Genomic DNA, 21,268 nt, shown 5'->3' on the forward strand with positions numbered 1-21,268 from the left:
CTGCCCCTCCTCCAGCACCTGGGCCTCCGAAGCCTGAGGGGCTGTCCTCACCCCCTGTGCGTCTGCACGGCTGCCTGAGAATACTCACATTTTGATGTTTTCATGATACTGCCTGGTGTCAGATGGCTGGTTGTACAACGGCTGCAGAGGAAGAAAAAGGAAAGCAGTCAGAGACCAGCCCTAGGCCACCTCAGCCGCAGTGGGCATGGAACGGAACATGGGGCCCCAACCAGGAACAGACTATAACCCTCTGGGCACATCTGTGGTCCCCTGCACCCCGGCCAAGGCCGTCGTGGCTACTCTGCAGGGCAGTGGGCAGTGCTGGCCCGAGCACCAGGGCGCAGCACACACGTCACAAGGGAGCTGAGATCAGCGATGGTCTCCAACAGGGAAAACTGCCCAACTTTGCAGTGTCCACACCACTGTGAGAGGCCATATCCTCCCTACTGACCGGGAGACGAGCCTGTGGGGTGACGTGGGGGAGGCTGCACACGGCTGGTGCAAACGCATGTGGGTGACATGCTGCGGAGAGCACAGAAGAAACCCGTCCAAGAATGGAGCTGAGCCTGCCCTCTGGCCCCTGCCCCTCCTGCAGGTGCCCACAAGGCTGGGGCCTGTGTCCCGCCAGGCGACAAACACCGGGATGCCTGGACAGCCTTGTTCATAAAGGCAACACATTGGAAAGCTACCTGCCCGCCAATAATTAGGGCTCGTCCAGCACCCGGGACAGTGCTGGAAAACGAATGAACTAGGCATACGTTCGGCGACAAGTGAGCACAGTGACAGAATAAGGTGCTGTGGGCTCTGCGACGGGTCTGGATGCTGTGTATGCCCCTCCTGGATGCCAGCACCACAGCCAGGGGCTGAGGGCAGAGCCTGGGTTCAGGTCCTGGTTCCCCCCCCTCCAGCTCTGGGTCTCTGGGTGAATTACTGAGCCATCTGTGCCCCTGCTTTTCATCTGTAAACTCACAGGGGCTGCTCTGAAGCCCAGATGGGGCAGGGCTTGCAAGCCCTTAGCCCAAGCCCGGCACAAATGCCTGCATATCATTGTCACCACTGCCATCAGGGTGCAGTGACTGGAGTCATGGCCCCAGTGTTTCCTGCCTCCCTGTATCCACCCACGCCTTTGCTTTGGCCAGTGGGACAGGGACGAACTCAATGACCACAGAGGCTTGGAAAAGTGTGTCTGCAGTTCTGCTTCCTCTCGTCCACCCGCCCCGTCAAGAGAACAAGCCTAGCCTGGCCTGCTGGAGGCGGGGAGGAGACATGGAGCACCGCGGTACCATACCAGCCAGCGCTGAGCTAGAGCCACCAGCCAATGCCCAGCTGACCATGGACATGAGCAAGCTGAGCCCAGATCAACAGAAATGCCCAGCTGACTCCTACATTCGTGGGAAACAGCAATTCAGTGCCTCAAGCCACTCAATTTGGGGCTGGTGTGTTACATAGCAATAGCCAATGAATACGATTATCATCCCCACTTTACAGATGGGAACATCGAGTCCCTGAGGTGAAAACATTTGTGCATAGCTGAAGAGATGAGCTGGAACTAGAATCCTACCTCTCAACTCCAGACCTGGAGGGAGGGGTTTGCCCTGTCTCTGCCTGCACCCACCTCCATGCGTCTGTGTGTCTCTGTGTCGTGCTCTCTCCCTCTCCCCCTTCCCCTGTCCCTCTCTCTCACAAGCCCACACCTGCAGCAGGAACCTCCAGGTCAGCCATGGATGACTGAGGTAGAAGAACCAGGTATAACATGTGAGGGGTCAAGTAGGACAGGGGGAGGACAGAGACATGGAGTCCTAAAGCCTCAGGCAGGGCCCCAGGAAGAGGGACGAGGGCACATAAGCTCCGCCCTAGAATTTGTCCCTGGGGGTGGAGCTGGACACACCTCCTGACACCCACAAGCGTCCTGATAATACCAGCTGATGGGGACCACCCACAACCAGCATGACCACAGGACCCAACCTGCCCTCTCCCCAGGGCAGGGCCCGAGGGCATCTCCCCTAAGCCCCTTCCCTGACACCTGCAGGGGGCTACACAAGGCCAGGCAAAACCTCCTTCTGTCCTGGGAGGCGAGTCCCAATATGGTGGCCATGAGGTGGCCTTGGCCCTCACAGCTACAGCAGGAGGACGCGCACCCAGAGAGAGAAATCCCTCCCACAGAGCCCGGGGGAGCCCGGCTGAGAGGGCTCGAATACAACCAGGACAGGGCGCCCCTCCTCGCTGGCCCCGGGCCCGTCTCTCGACCTCTCCTTCTTCTATTTCCTCCTCTGGAAATGGGGGTGCAGCCAAATAGAGGGCAAAAAGGGAGCACAAAGGGCAAGGACGTGCACGACTGCTAAGCCCTGGGCAGAAATCAGCGGCTGTTATGCCTAAGAAAGGAGAGCTGGGTCTCGGCGGGGAGGTGGGGGGTCCCCTTCAGGCCTGACTTCCGCCAGCCTGCAGGGTGGCCAGGGAGCCAACAACCCCAGGTGGACTATGCTGGTAGGAAATGAAGTGTAAGCCCTGGCCCTCAACCCTCTGATGACACCAAGGCCTTAAAATAACACCTCTGAACAGGAAGGAAATCAGTGAGTCAGAGCAGCGGGGGAGGGGCCGCGGCTGCCCACACCCTGCCCCCCACAGGCCTCTCCTGCAGGCCAGGCCTCGGTCCTCTGGGCGCTGGGACGGAGGGGCGATGCCACATGTCCTAGGCCCAGGCATCCATCCCAGGCAGGTCACAGGGCGCCCATCACTGTCCCTGAGGCAAGGTGGCCGCTCCCTCGGCTGAGCCCCATGGCTGCAGCTGGGAGAGCCGGGCAGAGAACTGGATTCCCAATGGTGCAGCCCTCTGACCACAGAGCCCCCATGGCCTGAGCTCTGACTCCTGGGTGGCACGAAGAGGCCTCTGCAGAGGGCGCACCTCTGAAATGCCTCCACCTGGACACACCTCTGGCCACTCAGGCCATTCAGGGACAACAGGGCAGACCTGTGCAGATCTGGTCAGCAATACCCCATGGGCTCAGCACAACTCCCTGCCTCGTCTCTTGCTGTGTGACCCTGGACAACGTACTGCCCTCTCTGCGCCTCCTCTAGGAAAGAAACGGTGACACTTCCACGAGGCCTGACACACAGTAAATGCCGTCATGTGAGGCTCCTCTCTAGTCCCACTGAAGGTCACAGAGCCAAGCGCCTACTGGCTTGGAGGGGACTCCAGTGACAGCCACACGGCCCAGCAGACAGTCCAGATCTTGGCCTCCTGTGCCACCAGCCTTGAGGGAGCCTCTGCTCTGGGACCCCCAAGCAGGGGATGATCCCCTCACCCCTCCACCCACAAAAGACGGCTCAGATTCTGAGACCAGGAGACCCTGCCGGCTCACAGGGACGCTGGCCGTACCAGCGTCCTCACACCCTCATACAGTGACCTCCACTGACGACCCCACTCAGGAAGCCCGGGACTGATCAGGTCAGAAAAGGGAGAGGGAGAGCCTCCGGGCCTGGAAACGGTTGAGTACCACCTCTGGTCCCACCATCCCCCGGCAAGAAGAGGAAACTGAGGCAAGCAGCAGCCTACTGTGAGGCTAGAAAATGGTGCAGCAACTTTGGAAAATGGTCTGGCAATTCTTTAAGAGGCGAAGCACAGAGTTACCATAACCCAGTAACTCCAGCCCTAGGTACATACCCACAAGAAATGAAAACGTGTGCACAAAGAAACTTGTACGTTAATGTTCATAGCCACTTTATTTATAACGACCAAAGACAAAAACAACCTAATGTCCACAATGGGTGAATGGACAAACAAAACGTGGTCTACCCACACAATGGAGTATGATTCAGCCATAAAGGAACGAAGACTGACACACGCTACACTGTGGGTGAAACCTCAGAAACATGATGCTGAGTGACAGAAGCCAGTCACCCAAAGCCACGTGGTGTGTAAGTCCACTGATACGAAATGTCCAGAATAGACAAATCCATAGACAAGACAGTAGCTTAGTGGGTGGTTAGGGCCAGGCGGGCTGCAAGGTGTGGTGACAGTTGGGGAGCCGAGTTGGTGGGGAGATAAGGTGACACATGTTCAAGGGTATAGAGTTCCTTTTGAGATGGTGAAATGTTCTAAAACTGATTGAGGAGATGGTGCCACATATCTGTGAATATGCTTAAAAATCATTGAATTAGACACTTTAAATAAGTGAATTGTATGACTTGAATTAAATCTCAATAAAGCTACTAAAAAAATAGAAAATAAATTTAAAAAGAGGCTGCTAGACCTTCCAGAGGTCATGCCCCAGGCAGGGAGCCTGTCACTGGTCCCAGGAGGGGCCCTGGGCTCTGCCCCTGGGCCGTAAGAGCCCCCCACCACCACCTTCCTGGCTCTCCCTCTGGGGGCCAAGAAAGGCCAGATGCTCCCTGTTCCTCAGTGGCCCAAGCAGACAGACCCCAGGCTGAGGAGCAGCTGTCACTGCAGGGAAAGCTCTGGGGGCAAACAACTCAACCCTCCCACGAGTTCACGCGGGCTGAGTGCTTACTATGGGCCACGTGCTGTGCTAAGGGAGCCTTCACTTGCATCATTTTCATTTAAGACTCATAAAGAGCCCTGATTCCCCATTTCACAGATGAGAAAACTGAGTCCCTTTCCCAAGGCCACTCAGCAGACACGTGGTTGAGCTGAGTTTAATATCAGGCTCCAAATGCGTAAGACTATTCCTTCTCCGTGAGCGTGCCCACGCACGCCCCCGAGCTGTCCGGGGCATGAGGACCTCACAGCCATCCTGCGTGCGTGTGCGGGCTAGCAGTGTCCCTATATGCTGCCCCTCAGCTCTGCGCCAACTCATGGCATGTTCCTGGCTGCCAGTCAAATGACACTGGCAACAGTAACAGTAATGACAACAACTAACGCTCGGCACTTGCTGTCCATCAGGCCCTGTATCTAGTGCTTTATAAACACTAACACAGTTAATCACCACCATATCCCAGTGGGATACATGTTATTTTCATTTGACAGATGAGAGACTGAGGCACAGAGAGGGTAAGAGACCTGCTCAGGGTCACACAGCTATTAAGTGGCAGACCTAGGAGCTGAACTCAGATCACCTGGCCTAGGGTATGGGCTTTCCACACTAGGCTGGGCCACATGGGTTGGACTCCCACCTGTCAACCTCCTGGCGCCTGACAGGCTAGGCTTGAGAGTGTAGCGGGAATCGCTCTGCCACCCCACCCCCAGTGCAGCCGGGCCCAGCTACCCACTATCTGCCAGGCCCTCTTATCAGAGGGTGTATTTCCTGCCTCCTCCGAGGACAGGGCAGCGCTTGCAAATAGAGGACTTCCTCCTTCCCCTCCACGCCCACCTGCCGCCCACCTCTCCAGCCACCCCCGCCCCTCCCAGAGCACCCACCCTGTCCCCAGCTCACCAGCTCCACCTGGGGCCCCAGGCCTTCCAGAATCCGATGTGCAGCTTCAGCCTTCTTCTGCAGGGTGCGGAGAAGAGGAGAATTACACACGCGCACACACACATGCACACAACAGATTATAAACAGAGGCCTCCGGGAAGAGCAGGCAGCTGCCCAACCCGGCATGCAATCCTCGGCCCGGGGGTGGGGGGGAGGCCAGGGCCCCCCTGCAAGCCCTCCCCAAACTGGAAACAAACACACAGGGGTCTAAACACTCCTGCAGTGTCCCTGGCGAGCTAGCCGAGTTTCGATTCTAACAAACGTACCGTGTTCTCTGGTGCCGGTCCCCCCAAGCCCCCAGACCCGATACCCCAGGCCCAGTGGTGCGGGCACAGCTCCTTGCTAGCCAGCACACACTGCCAAGCCGAGGTGCCTTCCTGGGCCTTGGAAGCTGGCTGGGTGTCTACGATTACCTCAGAGCTGGTGCCGCCAGCGAGGGGGGTGGAAGAGGAGCAGGGAGGGCGAGATAGACACACTCAGAGATACCCTTTCTAGGATTCTTGTATTTCACAATCATGTGACTATTTCTGAGCTACCCTGGGGCCTCCCCGCCTCCCTCCCCGCTCACAACCCGGGACTTATTAGGAAAACAGAAACATGTGGCAGAAAGGGCTCGGTGGCGGAGAATTCAACAGGCTGGACCTCTGGGCCCCCGGCCATGAAGGCGGACATTGTGCCTCCGCCAGGCCCCACCAGCCCCGCCTGGGACCACCAGGGCCTGCTCTGAGGGGCCCAGAGGGTGTCCAGGCCAGCTGGAGGAAAGGGTGGACAGAGAGCTGTGCAAAGGGCGTCAGCAGAGTCTTTATCGGATCTGGGCCACTGTGTGCGATAGAAATCGGGGTACCCACAGCACGCACATGGGAGACCTAAGCCCCTCCGGTGACCCAGGAAAGGCTGGGTGCTCCTGACTCAGCCAAAATCGATACCGTTCAATATGTGGTGTGGGTCGAGAGGACAGGTCAGCAAGTTATCATCAGATCAAACCATTCCCCAGTGATCCCCAAATCCAGATCCACTAAGGCAGTGACCCAGAGTCCTGGGGAACACGGTTGACAACAGAATTCGAGGGCCAGGCAGGCTCCTGGTATAACACAGGGAGGAGGGGTGCCAAGGGCCAGCCTTACTCCCCTTCCCCCAGCCCCCAGCGACAGAAAGGGAGTATGTAGGTGGGCTCAAGCTGGCACCTAGAGCTAGCTCCGCCTAGAGCCCTGGGCCCAGCCCACCCAAGAACACAGCCATGCTTTCGGCCCCCTTCGTGCAGAGCCGAAACCCCGAGACCAGCAGGCTCAGAGTGTGGCTGGGGGCCAGAAAAACAGGCGGCAAATGATGATTATAATGAGTGCCATTTCACCAAGCACCTACCATGAGCCAAGCATTGAGCACACAGCATGCACTATTAATATTTAAAGCACACAGAAACACACGCTGAGGCAGATACAAGACTAGCCCCATTTTACAGATGATGAAACTGAGGCACAGAAGATGATGTGAACAGTCCTTCTGATAGCCAGGCTCCGAGAAGGGAGACAGACAAGGGCCAGGGGATACCACCCTGACAGTCACTGTAGACTACCCTTGCCCTGGCCGCACCTTGAAGCAAGAAAGGGTCAGCCGTGGGGCAATGAAGATGGGAGAATTCCAGAGCCAGGCCAAGTGAAGGATTAGGAATGAGGTGGGGAGGGGACAGGGTAGCTCCGCAAACACCTCCTGAACATTCACTCTGAATTAAGCACAAGGACAAGACAGGAATAAACGCAACCTGGGCCCTGCCTGCAACAAACCCAGTCTAGTGGGCAGTGGTAGCGGTCAGTACGCTCAGGCAGAGAAAGGTACCTGTGCTTTGTAGGGTCGCACCAAGAAGGGCACAAGTCATTCTCTCCAGAAAGGTAACAAGAGGGATACATAAGCTGGGTTTTGAGGGATGAATAGAAGTTTGTGGGCATTCGTGAGGCTCTGTGGGGATCAGCAGCAACTGCCCATTTAGATAAAAGGGTGATGCCAAGCACAAGATGGGCAGGGCTGGAGCGGCAGCTCCACTTCGTTCCCACTCCCCGGGCTTCTGGGTTCAGCTGTGTGTGTGGGGGTGGGGGGCTGGGGAGCTGGGGGGATATCCTGCCTATGGGCCCCTCCTCCCCAGGCAGGCAGGGCTGGATAGCCACGCCTGTCCCTCGGGGGCCCACATCTGGGGTGGGCTCTGATCTGACCCTCAGCAAGTCCCTTCACCGGCTGAGCCTCAGCCCCCACCACCGCCCCTGCAAAATGGCCGTGCTCACCCCAGGTCCCAAACTCCCAACTTCAGCAAGGATGTTCTGCATGTTGTCACTCTTCAAATGGAGGGGAGACACCTCCCTGGAAAGGAGCCTAGCCAGGGGACACAGGTGCAGGCCACAGATTCAGACCCAAGTGGAAATACCCTCTCACCCGGAGCTGATAGCTTCTTACAACCTTGAGAATGAAAGCCCAACTCCGAGCCAGGGTCCACGGGACCCCCAGTGCCCGGCCTTGGGGAAGCTATCGGGCAAAGCTGCCCTGCCAGCTCCCAGAGGACAGACAGGCCCAGGAACTCAAGCCGCAGGGGCTCTCACCAAGCATCGGGAGGTCGGGCTGGGGTCTCGCTCAACAGACTGCACTCTGCCTATGGGGGGCCCCAGGGTCCATGTGACCCGACCTCCTGGCAGCTGTACCTGGGGTGCAAAGATCTCAGTCACCTGCACAGAGAGGTCCATACAAGCCCCATGGACTCTCGAGACCAAATACTGTGGCTACACCTATCAAAGCATAAACATACACACACACGTGCCACACAAGCAACTCGTACACACACTGCTTTCACATGCACGTGCACAGGGCACGCACAGTGCAAATGTGCACCTGAATGGATACACACACATGCATGAAATATTAAGCACAGACAGACACACGTGCCCTACTCACGCCCATCTACAAACACGGGCACACAGCCACTCACATACATCTACGCATGTCAGACAGCTAACAGACGTACCCACAAGTGTGTGGTGTGTCAATGCACACACCTCCTCAGGTGTGCCCCCCACGTGCTGCCTCACACACGTATCACACACACGCACACACACGTGCATGGATGTGCATGAATCATCACATAACAGCCTCCTTCCGTTGCCCAAAGTGCCCACTTCTGCAGCTGAGTCCAAGTTCTATCTCCTCTAAGACGTCTGCCTCGACTGCCCACTGCCCTGAATTCCTCCAGTGTTAGCACCAGGCAAACTGTCACTAGTTCTGTGTGTGTTGGTTTTATCCACACTCAGTGTGAGCTCCTCCCAGGCCTCCACCTCCCGCCCATGCACACTCCCTTTGAAGATCAAACGAGACCCCTATCCCCTCTCTGAGCCTTGCCCGGTGCTGTGACCCCCACTCGAATGCCCTCCTGGGGCCAGTGGCCCACCCACTGCTTCCAAGAAGCCTTTTCCACCCCCGCCCGCCTGTCCGTCCCTGCCCCTTGGCTCCCTGCTCAGCCATTCTGTGTGCACCTGCCTGGCCCCATCCACACAGGCAGCTCCTGGGAGGCAGGAAAATCCTGGCTCAGCTGGCTCCCCCTTGCATGCTGGCGCCTCTTCCATGTGCCCCGAATGGTAATGAGCCTGAGTCCACTGTGCAGAAAAGCCAGGCGGGCCCTGCCCAGCGGGGAAGCTGCGTTTTCCAGCCAGTGCAGCATTTAGAGACAGACCCTTGTAGTCAGCCTCTCAGAGGAACCAGCAGGGGAGGAAGGAGGATTAAAATTTAATCCTATTGATGCCCCGCAGGCGGTGAGTCCTGGCTGCCCCTGCCAAAGGCAGCGGGGGCGCCTCTGCCCACCCAGCCTCCAGCCTGAGGCTCAGCCAGGCAGAGACCCACCGACTCCACTGGGGCGAGGGGCCAGTCCCCACACCCCAAAACCAAGGACTGCTTCTCAGGGGAGTCTCCCCTCCCCTCCGCCATCCGTTCATCTGTTCAACAAACATTTACTGAGTACCTACTATGTGCCGGGCACTGTTCTAGGTGATGGGGACACAGCCGGGGGGAAAAATGACAAAGATCCCTCCTTGCCCTCACAGAACTTCCGTCCACAATAAACAGAACAAATAAAATATGAATCACACCCAGTGGGTAAAGGGGACAAGGGGAAAATTAAAGCCAGAAAGAGGAGAAACAGGGGTTGAAGGCTTTGCAGGATTAAATAGAGGGTCAAAACAGGCCTCCATGAAACGGGGACATTTGAGCAAAGAGCTAAAGGAGTGAGAGAGCGAGCCCAGTGGGAAAAAAGGAGCTGCAGGCAGAGGGCACGGCCAGGGCAAAGGCCCTGAGGCAGGGGCATACCCGGGTGTTCCAGGAAGGACAAAGGCCAGTGAGGCTGAGCAGAGTGAGGTTAAGGTAAAGAAAAGGACAGGAGGGGGATCAGGAACAAGGAGAGCAAAATTCCTCAGATCAAAGTGTGCCCACGGGTGGTGACTTGTGGGTGTGATTATGTCTCCCCACTAGAAAGAATGTGAGTGGGCTAGGGCCGAGGTCACTGCTGTGTCCCCAGTGTCTGGAACAGCAGCAGGCACAGAGCAGGCGTTCAATTACGTGGCTGCTGAATGAATGAATGAATGAATGAATGAATGAACGAACAGGTTTGAGTGTGATGCGCCCAGCACACCTGAACAATAACAGCACACCAGCACTTGCCTGGTGCCAGGCATGAGGCACTACGTAATGAACTCATCTAACCCCCACGCCACCATACAAGGTCGGTGCTGTAATTATCATCATTTTGCAGGTGAGGAACATGAGTCACAGAACAGTTTAAGTGGCTGGCCCAAGGTCACAAAGCGAGGAAGTTGTAGAGATAAGATTTGAACCTAAGACATCTGGCTAAAGCAATGTGGCCCTTTAGCTAACCTATTGTTATCATTGCTATGTGTCACTTGGGGTGGGGGACCAGGGTGTGTGTGTGGGGGTGGTAACCAGCCCCACAAGGCCCAGCACATAGCTCCCAGTAGGCTCAGTCTCATCCTGCATCTATTGCTGCTTCAAGAGGCAGAGGTATAGCCAAAGCTTGTTACTCCAACAGTTCCCTGCCTGGAGCTATAGCCACAGGCACCAGCCACATGTTCCCAGGGTCCAGAGCAGCCATCAGGCTCCAGGACAAAGGGTACCCAGCCCCAGTCAAACTCTGAGCACTGATCCACCAGCCAGGAGCACATCCCACAGCAGAGACAGCTGGGAAGGGTGGCCAGGAGCCTTGGGCAAGAGGGGGACCAAGGGAGCCAAGCAGGGAGAAAAGTTCCCCCATTTGTCAAACTTGACTATGTGACCTCAGACAAGGAATAGTCTCTCTCTGGGCCTGTTTCCTCATCTGAAATTAAAGGGAAAAGACTCAACATCCACAGGCCCTGAGCACATTTTAAAAAGAGTCAACTGCAAATCATCAAAGCTGAGCTCTCAGTGGTTTGACTGGGATGACAGGCAACTCACCTCACCAGACACCAGGTTCCACTTCAGGACAGCTCAGACCCCTGAGGTTCATTCTCTGAAGACATTCTTCTCTGGGTACCCTGAGTCCCTCCCCCAAGACCGAACTCCCTCTAGACGCCAAGCAGCTGCCCTCCATGGATCCACAGGAGACCCCACAGCCTGCTACAGACCCTGTGTTCAAACACTCACAGGCCTTTTCCAGGGCTAAATGTCAGTGGAGGCCAATACTGACAAATCAGACTCTGGGGTCTGATGGACCACAGGTTCAAATCCCAGGTCCACAACTTCCTAGCTGTGTGACTTTGGACAAGTCACTTAACCTCTCTGGGCCCCAGTTTCTCCATGGGTTAAATGGAAACATACTGTACCTACCCTACTAGGACCACTATGTAAAGAAGTTGGCACACTGCATGAAAAGGAGGAGCTGGTCAGGTAATGTTTGCTATTACTGTTAATGACAATAATATTACCATCTGTGTTACAGGAACTTCTGCATGAGTGCCAAAGTGACTGCCTATTGCCCCCACTGGTCAGCCGGCCCCTGATGCTCTGGTAAGACCTGATGCCTACATCTTCACACTGCATCCCACAGGCCAACCACAGTTCACACCAGTGCCACGTCTGAGCAGAACAGGCTGCAACCACAGCAGGCTGCGTTTCCACTGACCACCCTCCCCCCTCCCATTCACACACCCGGGTCTGTGTATGGGGCGGAAGGGGGTGACGGGTGGGAGGCAACCCTGAGGCCTGGGGAGAGCGCCAGACCCCCCGAGGCAGCCCTGGTGGTCAGCACAGGGCGAGCGGGAGTGGGAACAAGGACACACGTACCCGGTTCTCGTCGTAGATGATCTGCACGAGGCTGCGATGCTTCGACTCGATGGGCGGTGGCGACACCGGCTTCTCGGGCTCGGGAGGCTTAGCAGCCTCCTCCTCCAGCTGTTGCTGTGGGAAGGGGGAGAGTGTGGTGGTAAGGGTGCCGGCAAGCGGAAGGAGCAGAGGCAGCACCCCCACGGCGGAGGGGCGGCCCCGCGGAGCCCGGGCTGGTGGCCGTGCACACAGGAAGTCAGGCTGCTAACCATTTCCTCTGAATCACCCTCGGGAACTCCAAGCCCTGGAGAGGCCCCAGCTGCCCCCGCAGGGAAGAGCCCAGCCCAGGGCCAGCTCCAGCCTCCAGGCTCTGCAGCCGGCCTTGCTGGGTTCAGTCCTGCCTTGGGGACTTAGCAACTAGGTGAACATAAGCAAGCAGCTTGACCCCGCTGTGCCTCAGTTTCCTCTTCTGTAAACGGGGCTTATCGCTGTGCCTCCCCGATAGGACTACGGTGAGAAAAGGATAAGCTGGTGCACGTACAGCACAGATTGGGGGTTCGCTAAGAGCCAGCTGTTATCATCCATTCTTATCACACGCGCCACCATCCTCAGGACAGAATGTGGAGCCAGACCGTCCAGACTAGAAACCTATTCCTACTACTTCCTTGCTGTGTAACCTTGGGAAGTTGCTAAACATCTATGAGCCTCACTTTCCTCATGAGGAAAATGGGGATAATTGAAGTTTCTACCCGAGAGAGTTGGTATGGGGAGGAAATGCGCTGATGTGTGCAAAGCAGTCAGGCCTGACAAGCAGCTCTTCATCAGCCTCGCCACCATCGTCATCTGCCCTGTGGTTTTCATTTGGGGTCCCCCCTCCTCCAAACATCATAAAGGACTTCGCTTCATGCTGCTGTCTGCTTTATACCAAAAAGGGAAAGTAAAGACCAGAGAGCTTAAGACACTGGCCCAAGGTCACAGGGGAGGCCCGTGAGCAGGTGTGCGATCTGACAGGGCATCTTGAGATTAAAATCCTGTTCTCTGCTGCTAATGCTCACATACCCTGCCCGTGACCGGGGAGCAAACCATTATGAACCCAGAAAGGTGCCAAGAGGAGGGCAATGCAAAAGGAACCAGAAAATCCAGTCCTGGCTCCTACTGGCAGAAAGCCCTGGCTGGGGGGAGCCAAGCTGCCTCTGCCCCACAGCGACGCCTGGTGGTGGCTTTCAGAAAAGCAGCCAGAATCTGACATCAAAATCACTGCAAAAAGCATAAAACAAAGTCAAAAAATGGAAGAAGTGCACAGCTACAAAGGGCGGGTGGGGATTCTCTCCCATCAGGGAAGGTGGCCCCTCCTGAGGCACCAAAGAGAAACACCACAGAGTCCGTGCTGAGGAGACAGAACTCTGCCAGACCTGGTCTCAAACCCTGACTCCATCACTCACCAGCTCTGTGACCTTGGGCAAGTCACTCAACCTCTCTGACCCTCAACGTCTTCCTCAGAGAAAGCTGGGAGTAACAGTGCCGACCTCAAGGCCGTTCTGAAGGCCAAAGGAGGTGTCACGCGGAGAATGAAGCTGGGCAGTGGGGTGAAAATTGGCTACCGAATGCAAACACAACCACAACGGGACACCACTCCATGCCCCCCAGGACAGCTGTGATTAAGAAGAAAAACAAAAAGTGTCAAGGGTGGGTGAGGATGCGGAGAAATTGGGGCCCTGTGTACTGCTGATGGGAGTGTAAAACGGTGCAGCCGCTGCGGAGACTAGTTTGACAGTTTCTCGAAAACTGAAACAAGAGTTATCACAGGACCTGGCAACTCCACTCCTAGAAGCACAGACATACCTCGTTTTACTGCACTTTGCAGACATTATGTTTTTACAAACGGAAGGCTTTGTGGCATCCCTGTATCAAGTGAGTCTACCGGCTCCAAAAAGACTAGGAGTCGCTGAAGGCTCAGACGATGGCCAGCACTGTTTGCCAATAAAGTATTTTTTAATTGAGGTACGAATGTTGTTTTGCTAGAAATAATGCTACTGTACACTCAATAGATTACAGTACCGTGTGAACATAACTCTCATATGCACTGGGAATCCAAAAAACTGGAGTGACTCGCTTTATTGCGACGTTCACTTTGATGAGGGGCCGGGGATGGAGGCCACAGCATCTCTGAGGTCTGCCTGTGCCTGAAAGGTGCTCAAACAAAAGCGTGAGCGCAAATGCTCACAGCAGCACAGTCACGATGGCCAAAAGGTGGCAATAACCCAACATCCATGAGTGGATGACTCGGATAAGAAAACGTCCATTCACACAGTGGAATGACTCAGCCAGAGGAACAAAGCACTGAGGATCAGCTTTGAGAACTCTGCGCTGAGAGAAAGAAACCAGTCACAAAAGGTCACATACTGTGTGATTCCATTTACACACAAGTCTAGAATATGCAAATCCAGAGGCAGGAAAGTGGTGGGGAGGGAGATGAGTAGTGACTGCTAATGGGTCTGGGGTCTCCTTTTGGGGTGATGAAAATGTCTTGGAACTAGATAGGAGTGGTTGTACAATATTGGGAATGCAGTAAATGCCACGGAAATATTTAGTTCAAAATGAGAAATTTTGTTTTGTGAATTTTAGCTCAAAAAAAATGCCAAATTTTAAATTTAATGTCAAAATGTAATGCTGAGCCTCACTGACCGGCCCAGCTCCTGGGCCATACCCAAGTCCCACTCCTCCGTGCCAGTTGACAGCCCTCCACCCCCATACGTCCTTCAAGACGTGCCCACAGGACCCTGAACTGCCTTCAGTGGGTCTTCTCTCATCAAACTTCACTCTACCACCCATGGTGGCCAGGATGGCCCTTGATCATACATGGAGTCCACACTTCCTCACCTGGAGAGGACCAGGTGTGACCCTGTTCCCAGGTACAACCCAGATACTCTCCAGTGTCAAGACAGTGTCACACACTCTCCAACAACAGTGTTTCATGAGCACCTACTATGTGCTGGCACTGCTAAGAGCATAGCAGTGAACCAGGATATAAGGACCCTGCCCAGATACTAAATATTTTCAGTTCTGCTGACACTTGGTCTCTGTTGTGACCACACAAGTCTGCCCCTGTATCTGGAAAGCAACCATAGACAATACATATACAAATGGATGTGGCTGTGTGCCAATAAAACTTTATTTACAAAAACAGGCATCGAGGTAGGTTTAGCTGGATTTTCTGGGCCCCAGGACAGAAGACGGCTAGAGTAAGGGCTCCTATAAAACACGGGGAAGGGGGTCTATCTGTGGCGGGGACATCTGAGCAGAGATCTGAAGATGCCAGTGAGAGACATATGAAACGAACTGGGAAAAGGCAGACTATCGATTATTTTTATCAATATTAAAAATGAAATTATGAATCCTTATAAATACGTGTATTAACTTTTCCTTTGGTTTTGACAGTCACAATGAGGATTTAGTTTTACCACATGACCCTGTTTCTGTGCCCATTTCACAGACAAGGAAACTGAGGCAGATCCAGGAGGCCCAGCCCATTCAGATTCCAAAGCCCGGGCCAGTCAGACAACATTTCCCTCCGCATTATAGAGAGGACAGGGAGGCACAGAGCAGTACCAGCCCACCCCACGTGGCTGGGAAGCGCCAGAAATGAGATCGGAACCCAGACAGCCTGACCTCACCCACTGTCCCTGTGCTGTCCAGTACAGTAGCCATGTGGCTATTCAACTGCACGCTTCATTTAATTCTAATTAAACTAAACTAAAAGTTCAGTTCCTTGGCTGCATGAAGCACGTTTCAAGTGGTCAGCAGTCCCAGGGCTGCGGGCCAGTTCCATCACTGCGCAAAGTTCTACTGGACAGCACCGCACCACAAAAAACAGTGCCCTTGTCCCAATAGGCGTGAAGGACACAAAAACAAGCCGGCACACGCGCAGTGCTCAGCGCACGCCCCCACCGCCAGGACCGGGTCACCGGCTCAGAGCCGCCCCCGCCCGCACCTGCTTCTTCTTCAGCTTGGAGATCTGCTGCTCCACCATGGTGATCTCACGGTCGACCCGGTCCATGCTCTGGATCAGCTCCTCCTTGGAGAGCCGCGGGGGCACCAGCTCCAGCTCGGGGTCGGCGTGTGGGGGGCTGGGGGGAGACACTGGCTCCAGTTTGCCCGTCAGGCTGCGGTCCTGCAGCGGAGAGAAAACGGGCCGTGGGGTCAGCACACGGCACCCCCAGCTGATGCCCCCAACACACCCCGAGTGTCCAGCCCTGACTTCCGGGCCCAGCACATGGCACATCTACCATGACAGTCCCACATCCCAGTGCCTTCCCAGCGCTTACGGGTCCCACCGCCCGGCCCGGGACACATTCTGCACAGGTCGGCTCCTTCCTGTCCTACAAGTCGTGATGAGTTCCTTCTTCCCTTTCCCAGAACACGCTCCTCTCTTCCCCCCCATCCCATTTGTGTCCTCCCACAGGACCAAATTCCCCAAGAACAGGCACCAAGACCCTCAACCTCCGTCCCCGCAAGGACTGGCCCCAGCTGACCCTCCAGGAACACGTATTTGGTGCTCAGATGCCTGGTTCAAAATAGAAAGTTACAGAATATTACATATGGGCAAACCTGGTTCTGCAGAAAACACACACGTATATGCAAACAGAGGCACCTACGAGGCAGGATACAGAGGTAAAAGAGTTCTCAGCGGCGGTGAGAACGTTTTATTTACCGGTCGGTATTTTTCTGTTTTTCCTTCACTGAGCTTTACTCTTTATGAAATAGAGCTGCTTTAAAAAATGTGTGAAACAAACGAACTCTTCATTGGGATTTTCGGCAACTCCTTCATTCCACCCATTACAGTTTACTAGCGCTCACCTGCACGGCCCTGGGTTCAAATCCCCACCCTCTACCACCTCCCAGCTCCGTGACCTCAAGCAGATCACGCAACCACTCCCTGCCTCAGTTTCTTCATCTGCACAATGAGACAATTCCCACCTCCCAGCCTCCTCTTGTGAGGCTTGAATGAGTGAACTGTGCAGAGCGCTGCGTAAGCACTGGCTGGGACTGTCCTACTCCCAAAACCCAGCTCCAGGCCTCGCGGCTCCGGGTGAAACCCAGCCTCCCCCCACCCCCATACCATCCTCAAGGCCAAGCCGGCAGCTGCTGGCAGGGGAGGCCCAGCAGGAGCTCTAGGCCGCTGCTTCCCCACCCCCATGGCAGCTGCACCAGAGGACAGAAGACACATTATTCCCCAGGACAACTGCAGCCTCGGGGGCTGCCAACTGCCCCACCACCTCAGAACCGGCAGAGGCTCAGCTATGCTCAGGGTCTCTGTCACACACCACACACACACACACACACACACACACACACACACACACACACACGCAGACCCCTACAAGTCCCACAGGGCCCGAGGGTGTCACACTGGGGTGACACTGGGTTTGCCTCCTGGCCTCAGCATTTCCATCTGAGACATGGGGAGAACTGGAGTCAGGATCCCCAGGCCCTCCACATACCCAGACCCTCGGGAAAATGCAGAAAAAGCCTCAAGTCCCGCAAACGCCCCAACGTGACCCTCCCCACTGCTGAGGCCGCTCTACACAGAGAGCTCCAGGGATTAGACGAGGCACAACTCATCTCTCCGCCTGCTCCAGTCCTCAGCACAACGGGTCCCTGCTGCGCCCCTGCTAGAGGGCTGCTGCTCCATCCCCACTGCACAGGTGAGGAAACAGAACCTGAAGGCACAGTCCTGGCGATGCTCTACGCCAGCGGTCAGCACACTGCCCTGTAAAGGGCCAGGTGGAAAAAGCCTTAGACTTTGAATTTCAGTCTCTGTCCATCTACTCACCCACCACTGTATTGGGAAAGTGGCCATGGACAAGACACAAGAGAGTGAGCAGGCCTTTGTGACAATAAAACTTTATTTACAAGAACAGGCTGAGGGCCAAGTCTGGAGCATACCAAGTTTGCCAACCCCTGCTCTCAGCAACTCCCAAGTCTTAACTCATGTAATTGTCACAAAAACCCTGGGAAGTGGCAATATCATTTTCCCCATTTTCAGATGAGAAAACAAAGGCCCAGCAAGGTTCAATGATGAGCCCAAGGTCACCAGCCACAAAGCGATGCAGCCCTGGTTTAGAGGGTGCGGGAGTGGAGAGGCCAGGACAGGAGTGGAGGCCGGGACCCAGAACTTTCCAGAGGCCACGAACCCAGGCTGCAGGGGCTCCCACGGCAAAAATGCACCAAGCCACATATTCATTCATCCCACAGAACCACAGGGCAGGGCAGAAAAGCAAGAGCGGATCCCTTCCAGGGTCCAGGATCCACTGAAATTAGAGACAAAACTGTGTGTGGAAGAAAATTCCCTAGGAAAATACTCAGAAGGAATGTGTATGTGGTGTCAGCACGTGTGGGGCCGTATCTGCCCCCCACAAAAGGGCTGTGCTAGTGGACACCTGACCCCTTCTCACACCAAACCACAAGCAACTCGGGAGTTCTGGCACCTCCAGGCCTTTGCATACGCTGTGCCCTCTGCCTGGAGTGCCCCACTCCATCTGTGTCCCCTGAAATCAGACCACCCTCCCATGCCACCACCGCTAGCCCTTCACTGAGATCAGGCCCTTTCCTCCATGCCCCCAGGACACTTGACTGGTCTCTCCTGGCAGCCGCATTCATTTCTCAGGGTTCTTGGAGACCAAAGGTAAATGGTAACATGGTTCCTGGAGCCCAGGAGCATTATCTGCTGTAGGGAATGTCTCCCCTCCACGCCTGATCTTCTACCAGGACCGAGAAGGGAGATAAACAGAATGAAATCGAGGGCTGTGGCTAGAAAGGCTTTGGGGGCCAGGATACCCCAAATCTGTGAGACAATCCCAGGAATAATTCTCAAAAGCAACTTTAGCAAAAAAAAAAGGCTTCCATCCCCAAAGCTGGCAGGGGCAACGCAAAAGCGTTCTATGAAGCAATGGGCAACCGCTAGGAAACTTTTCCTTCAATTCTTGACGCTACAGTAAAAGCTACCTTCTTCAATGGGCTCTTCCTTCAGTTTCAGGCTTAGCTTTTATTCTCACCAAACACGCACAAGTGGGTCCATCAATGGCTGAATAAATAAATAAAATGTGGTGGCCACACACACTGGAATATGAGTCAGCCATAATAAAGGAACACAGCGCTGACACACGCTACATAGATCAAACTTAAAAACATGACAATGACTGACAGAAGCCAGACACAAAAGGCCACGTACTGTAGGATTCTATTTATAGAAAATGTCCAGAATAGACAAATCCAGAGACAGGAAGTAGATTGGTGGGTGCCAGGGGCTGGGGGAGGGAGATGGGGAATAACTGCTAACGGGTACAGGGTTTCCTTTTGGGGTGATAAGAATGCTTTGGAACTAGGAGAGGTGCGGGTTGCACAATATTATGAATGTACGGAACTGTTCTGAGCTGTTCGCTTTAACATGGTTAAAGTTCCTGTTGTGAACGCACATAGGGAGGGCGAAGGGCACTGTCTCGGTGCTTAGTTTTCGAGGAATGGGACCAAGGGACCTGGCCACTGGGCCTCCAGATGGTTCTCCTGATGGCTGCTACCTTCATTTCAGCCCAAACCCGCAGGAGGAAAACAACAAACCAACACCCCAAGCCGCAGCCAGGTAGCAGTTGGCACCATTTTCCCCATCCGATGCCACTGGTGTAAAAATGAGGGCCAACGTAGAAGGGGAAAACTCCTTATGTAAAATTGAAGACACAGAGGCAGACAAAGCCCTGGGGCCAAAGAGGCACACACACACCCCCGCCCCCAATCCCAGCTCCAGTATGGGGCAGGGCCCCATCAGGCACTCGGTCTGCTCCCCCAGACGCATGACGGCTTCCAGCTCAGGCTGGGCCCCACTCAAAGGCAAGGGGGGAAACGGCTTTGGGTTGGAAATGTGGCCTTGAACGTGAGAAGATGAAGGCCCACAGTTAACACACTGCCTTCTTGTTAACACACCAAGACCACATGGAAGGTGGCCCAGCCAAGAGACGGACAGACGTGGGGATCCAATCACATGGTGTCACCTGGTGCGAGCTGTGTCTGAAGTCAACCAACCCTTGGATTTCAGTTACCTGAGCCAGGACTCACTTAAGTCGGTCTGGCACGGGTTTTCTGTTCCTTTCAGCCAAGAGAGCCCCAACACACAAAGGGACTTTCAGAAATGGGTACTTTTATGGTGATTCTCAAGTCCCCTAAAACAAAGTTGGGTGAATTCCAAAGGAAGCCTCTGATGCCACAGGACTCCAGAGTCTCCCGGCAGGGAAGAATTATAAAATAGGACATTTTTATATGAAAAGGAACACAGCCAGGGGTAGGGTGGGGGGGCTGTAAAAAAAATCCCATCGAATTCCTCTCTCATGCATCCAGCTGAATTCCAAACAGCAAACGCAAAAAACATCTGACCACTTTCAGAACCGTCTCTCCCCAGCTTCTTCCTCTGCCCAAAATGTGCTCAAACTTTCCAAACACTCCTAACAGCCTGTAGCAATTACAGTAGTGGGTCCAGCCAGGCCCAACACTGGGCCCGTCCCTCCCCCACCCCCAGGGTCCAGGAAGAGAACAGAGACACAGACAAATGGAGAGTCGGACATGGACATACACAATACCCAAGCAGACGCAGGTACGCACGTGCACGCATTCACGCACGCGCACATACACAGCGAGAAACAAAGACAGAGGGACAAGCAGACACAGACAGAGAAACAACAGAGAGAGAAAGACAGACTAAGGCAGAGAGACAGACAGACAGAGACACACATGCACGCACGCACGCATGCAGGCTGGCAGAGACACATAAACAGACACAGAGACTGAGAAAGACCCACAGAGGGAGAGGGAGCCCCTGGGGCGCCATGAGCAGGAGGGGAACAAGCAGACAGACTCAGCCACGAGAGACATGGGCCCTCACAATAACCTGCAGGCCCAAGGGCTCCGAGCCCATATTCTGGAGAGCCAGCCTGGGCGCCAGACAACTGCCAGTGCGTATTCTGGGCAGAACCAGACATGAGTGCAGGGGCATGGCCCACTCAGGGCTCCAGTCCCGAGGGAGGAAACGAAGCCTGGCTAGCGTGGCCCTGCGCCCCTTCACACAGACGCCACTCCCCTATCTGTCCCAGACCCGCTGCAGGGAAGAGCATTCCATAGAGCGGCATCCCTCCCAGGAGGCGGAGCGGCCAAAGCTACAAAGAGGAGGAAACAGACATGGGTGCGGGGGGGGGGGGGGCCACTTGGGAGACCAGAGGGGAAGTTTATGGTGGGAGAGCCCAGTGGGCAGGGCTGGGCTCAGGCCCCCACTGCCTGGGCTTCGGTATCCACTCCCCCATTTCCCCTCGGCCGTGGATACGCGGCTTCTGCTCCCTGAGCCTGGGACCCCGTCTGTGAAAGGGGATGGCAGGTTGGACTTCGTTGGGCTGAGAAGATATTATGGCATGACAGTGGCACCTGGCACACAGCCAGAACTCACTTAATGTGAACTTGTCACCACCATGGAAACACCCTTTTCTTGCCAGCTCCCGAATAAAGGACCCGCCTCCGCC

General features: G+C 55.1%; 1 protein-coding gene across 29 annotated transcripts in view; it reads right to left on the minus strand.

The window, feature by feature from the left end:
* Positions 1-21,268, minus strand: part of NCOR2 (nuclear receptor corepressor 2) — a 185,489-nt gene that overhangs the window by 104,983 nt on the left and 59,238 nt on the right. For all 29 annotated transcript variants that reach the window (XM_088801070.1, XM_074321476.2, XM_074321465.2 and 26 more), the window contains 4 exons: positions 15,703-15,882; positions 11,733-11,846; positions 5,391-5,447; positions 89-141 (listed from right to left, as the gene is read on the minus strand). In XM_088801070.1, the coding sequence (XP_088657196.1) occupies positions 89-141; positions 5,391-5,447; positions 11,733-11,846; positions 15,703-15,882 (404 nt within the window). The remainder of the gene's footprint in view (positions 1-88; positions 142-5,390; positions 5,448-11,732; positions 11,847-15,702; positions 15,883-21,268) is intronic.

Source organism: Rhinolophus sinicus, chromosome 9 (genome assembly GCF_057876585.1).
Source record: "Rhinolophus sinicus isolate RSI-liver-muscle chromosome 9, RSI-T2T, whole genome shotgun sequence".
Taxonomy (NCBI): domain Eukaryota; kingdom Metazoa; phylum Chordata; class Mammalia; order Chiroptera; family Rhinolophidae; genus Rhinolophus; species Rhinolophus sinicus.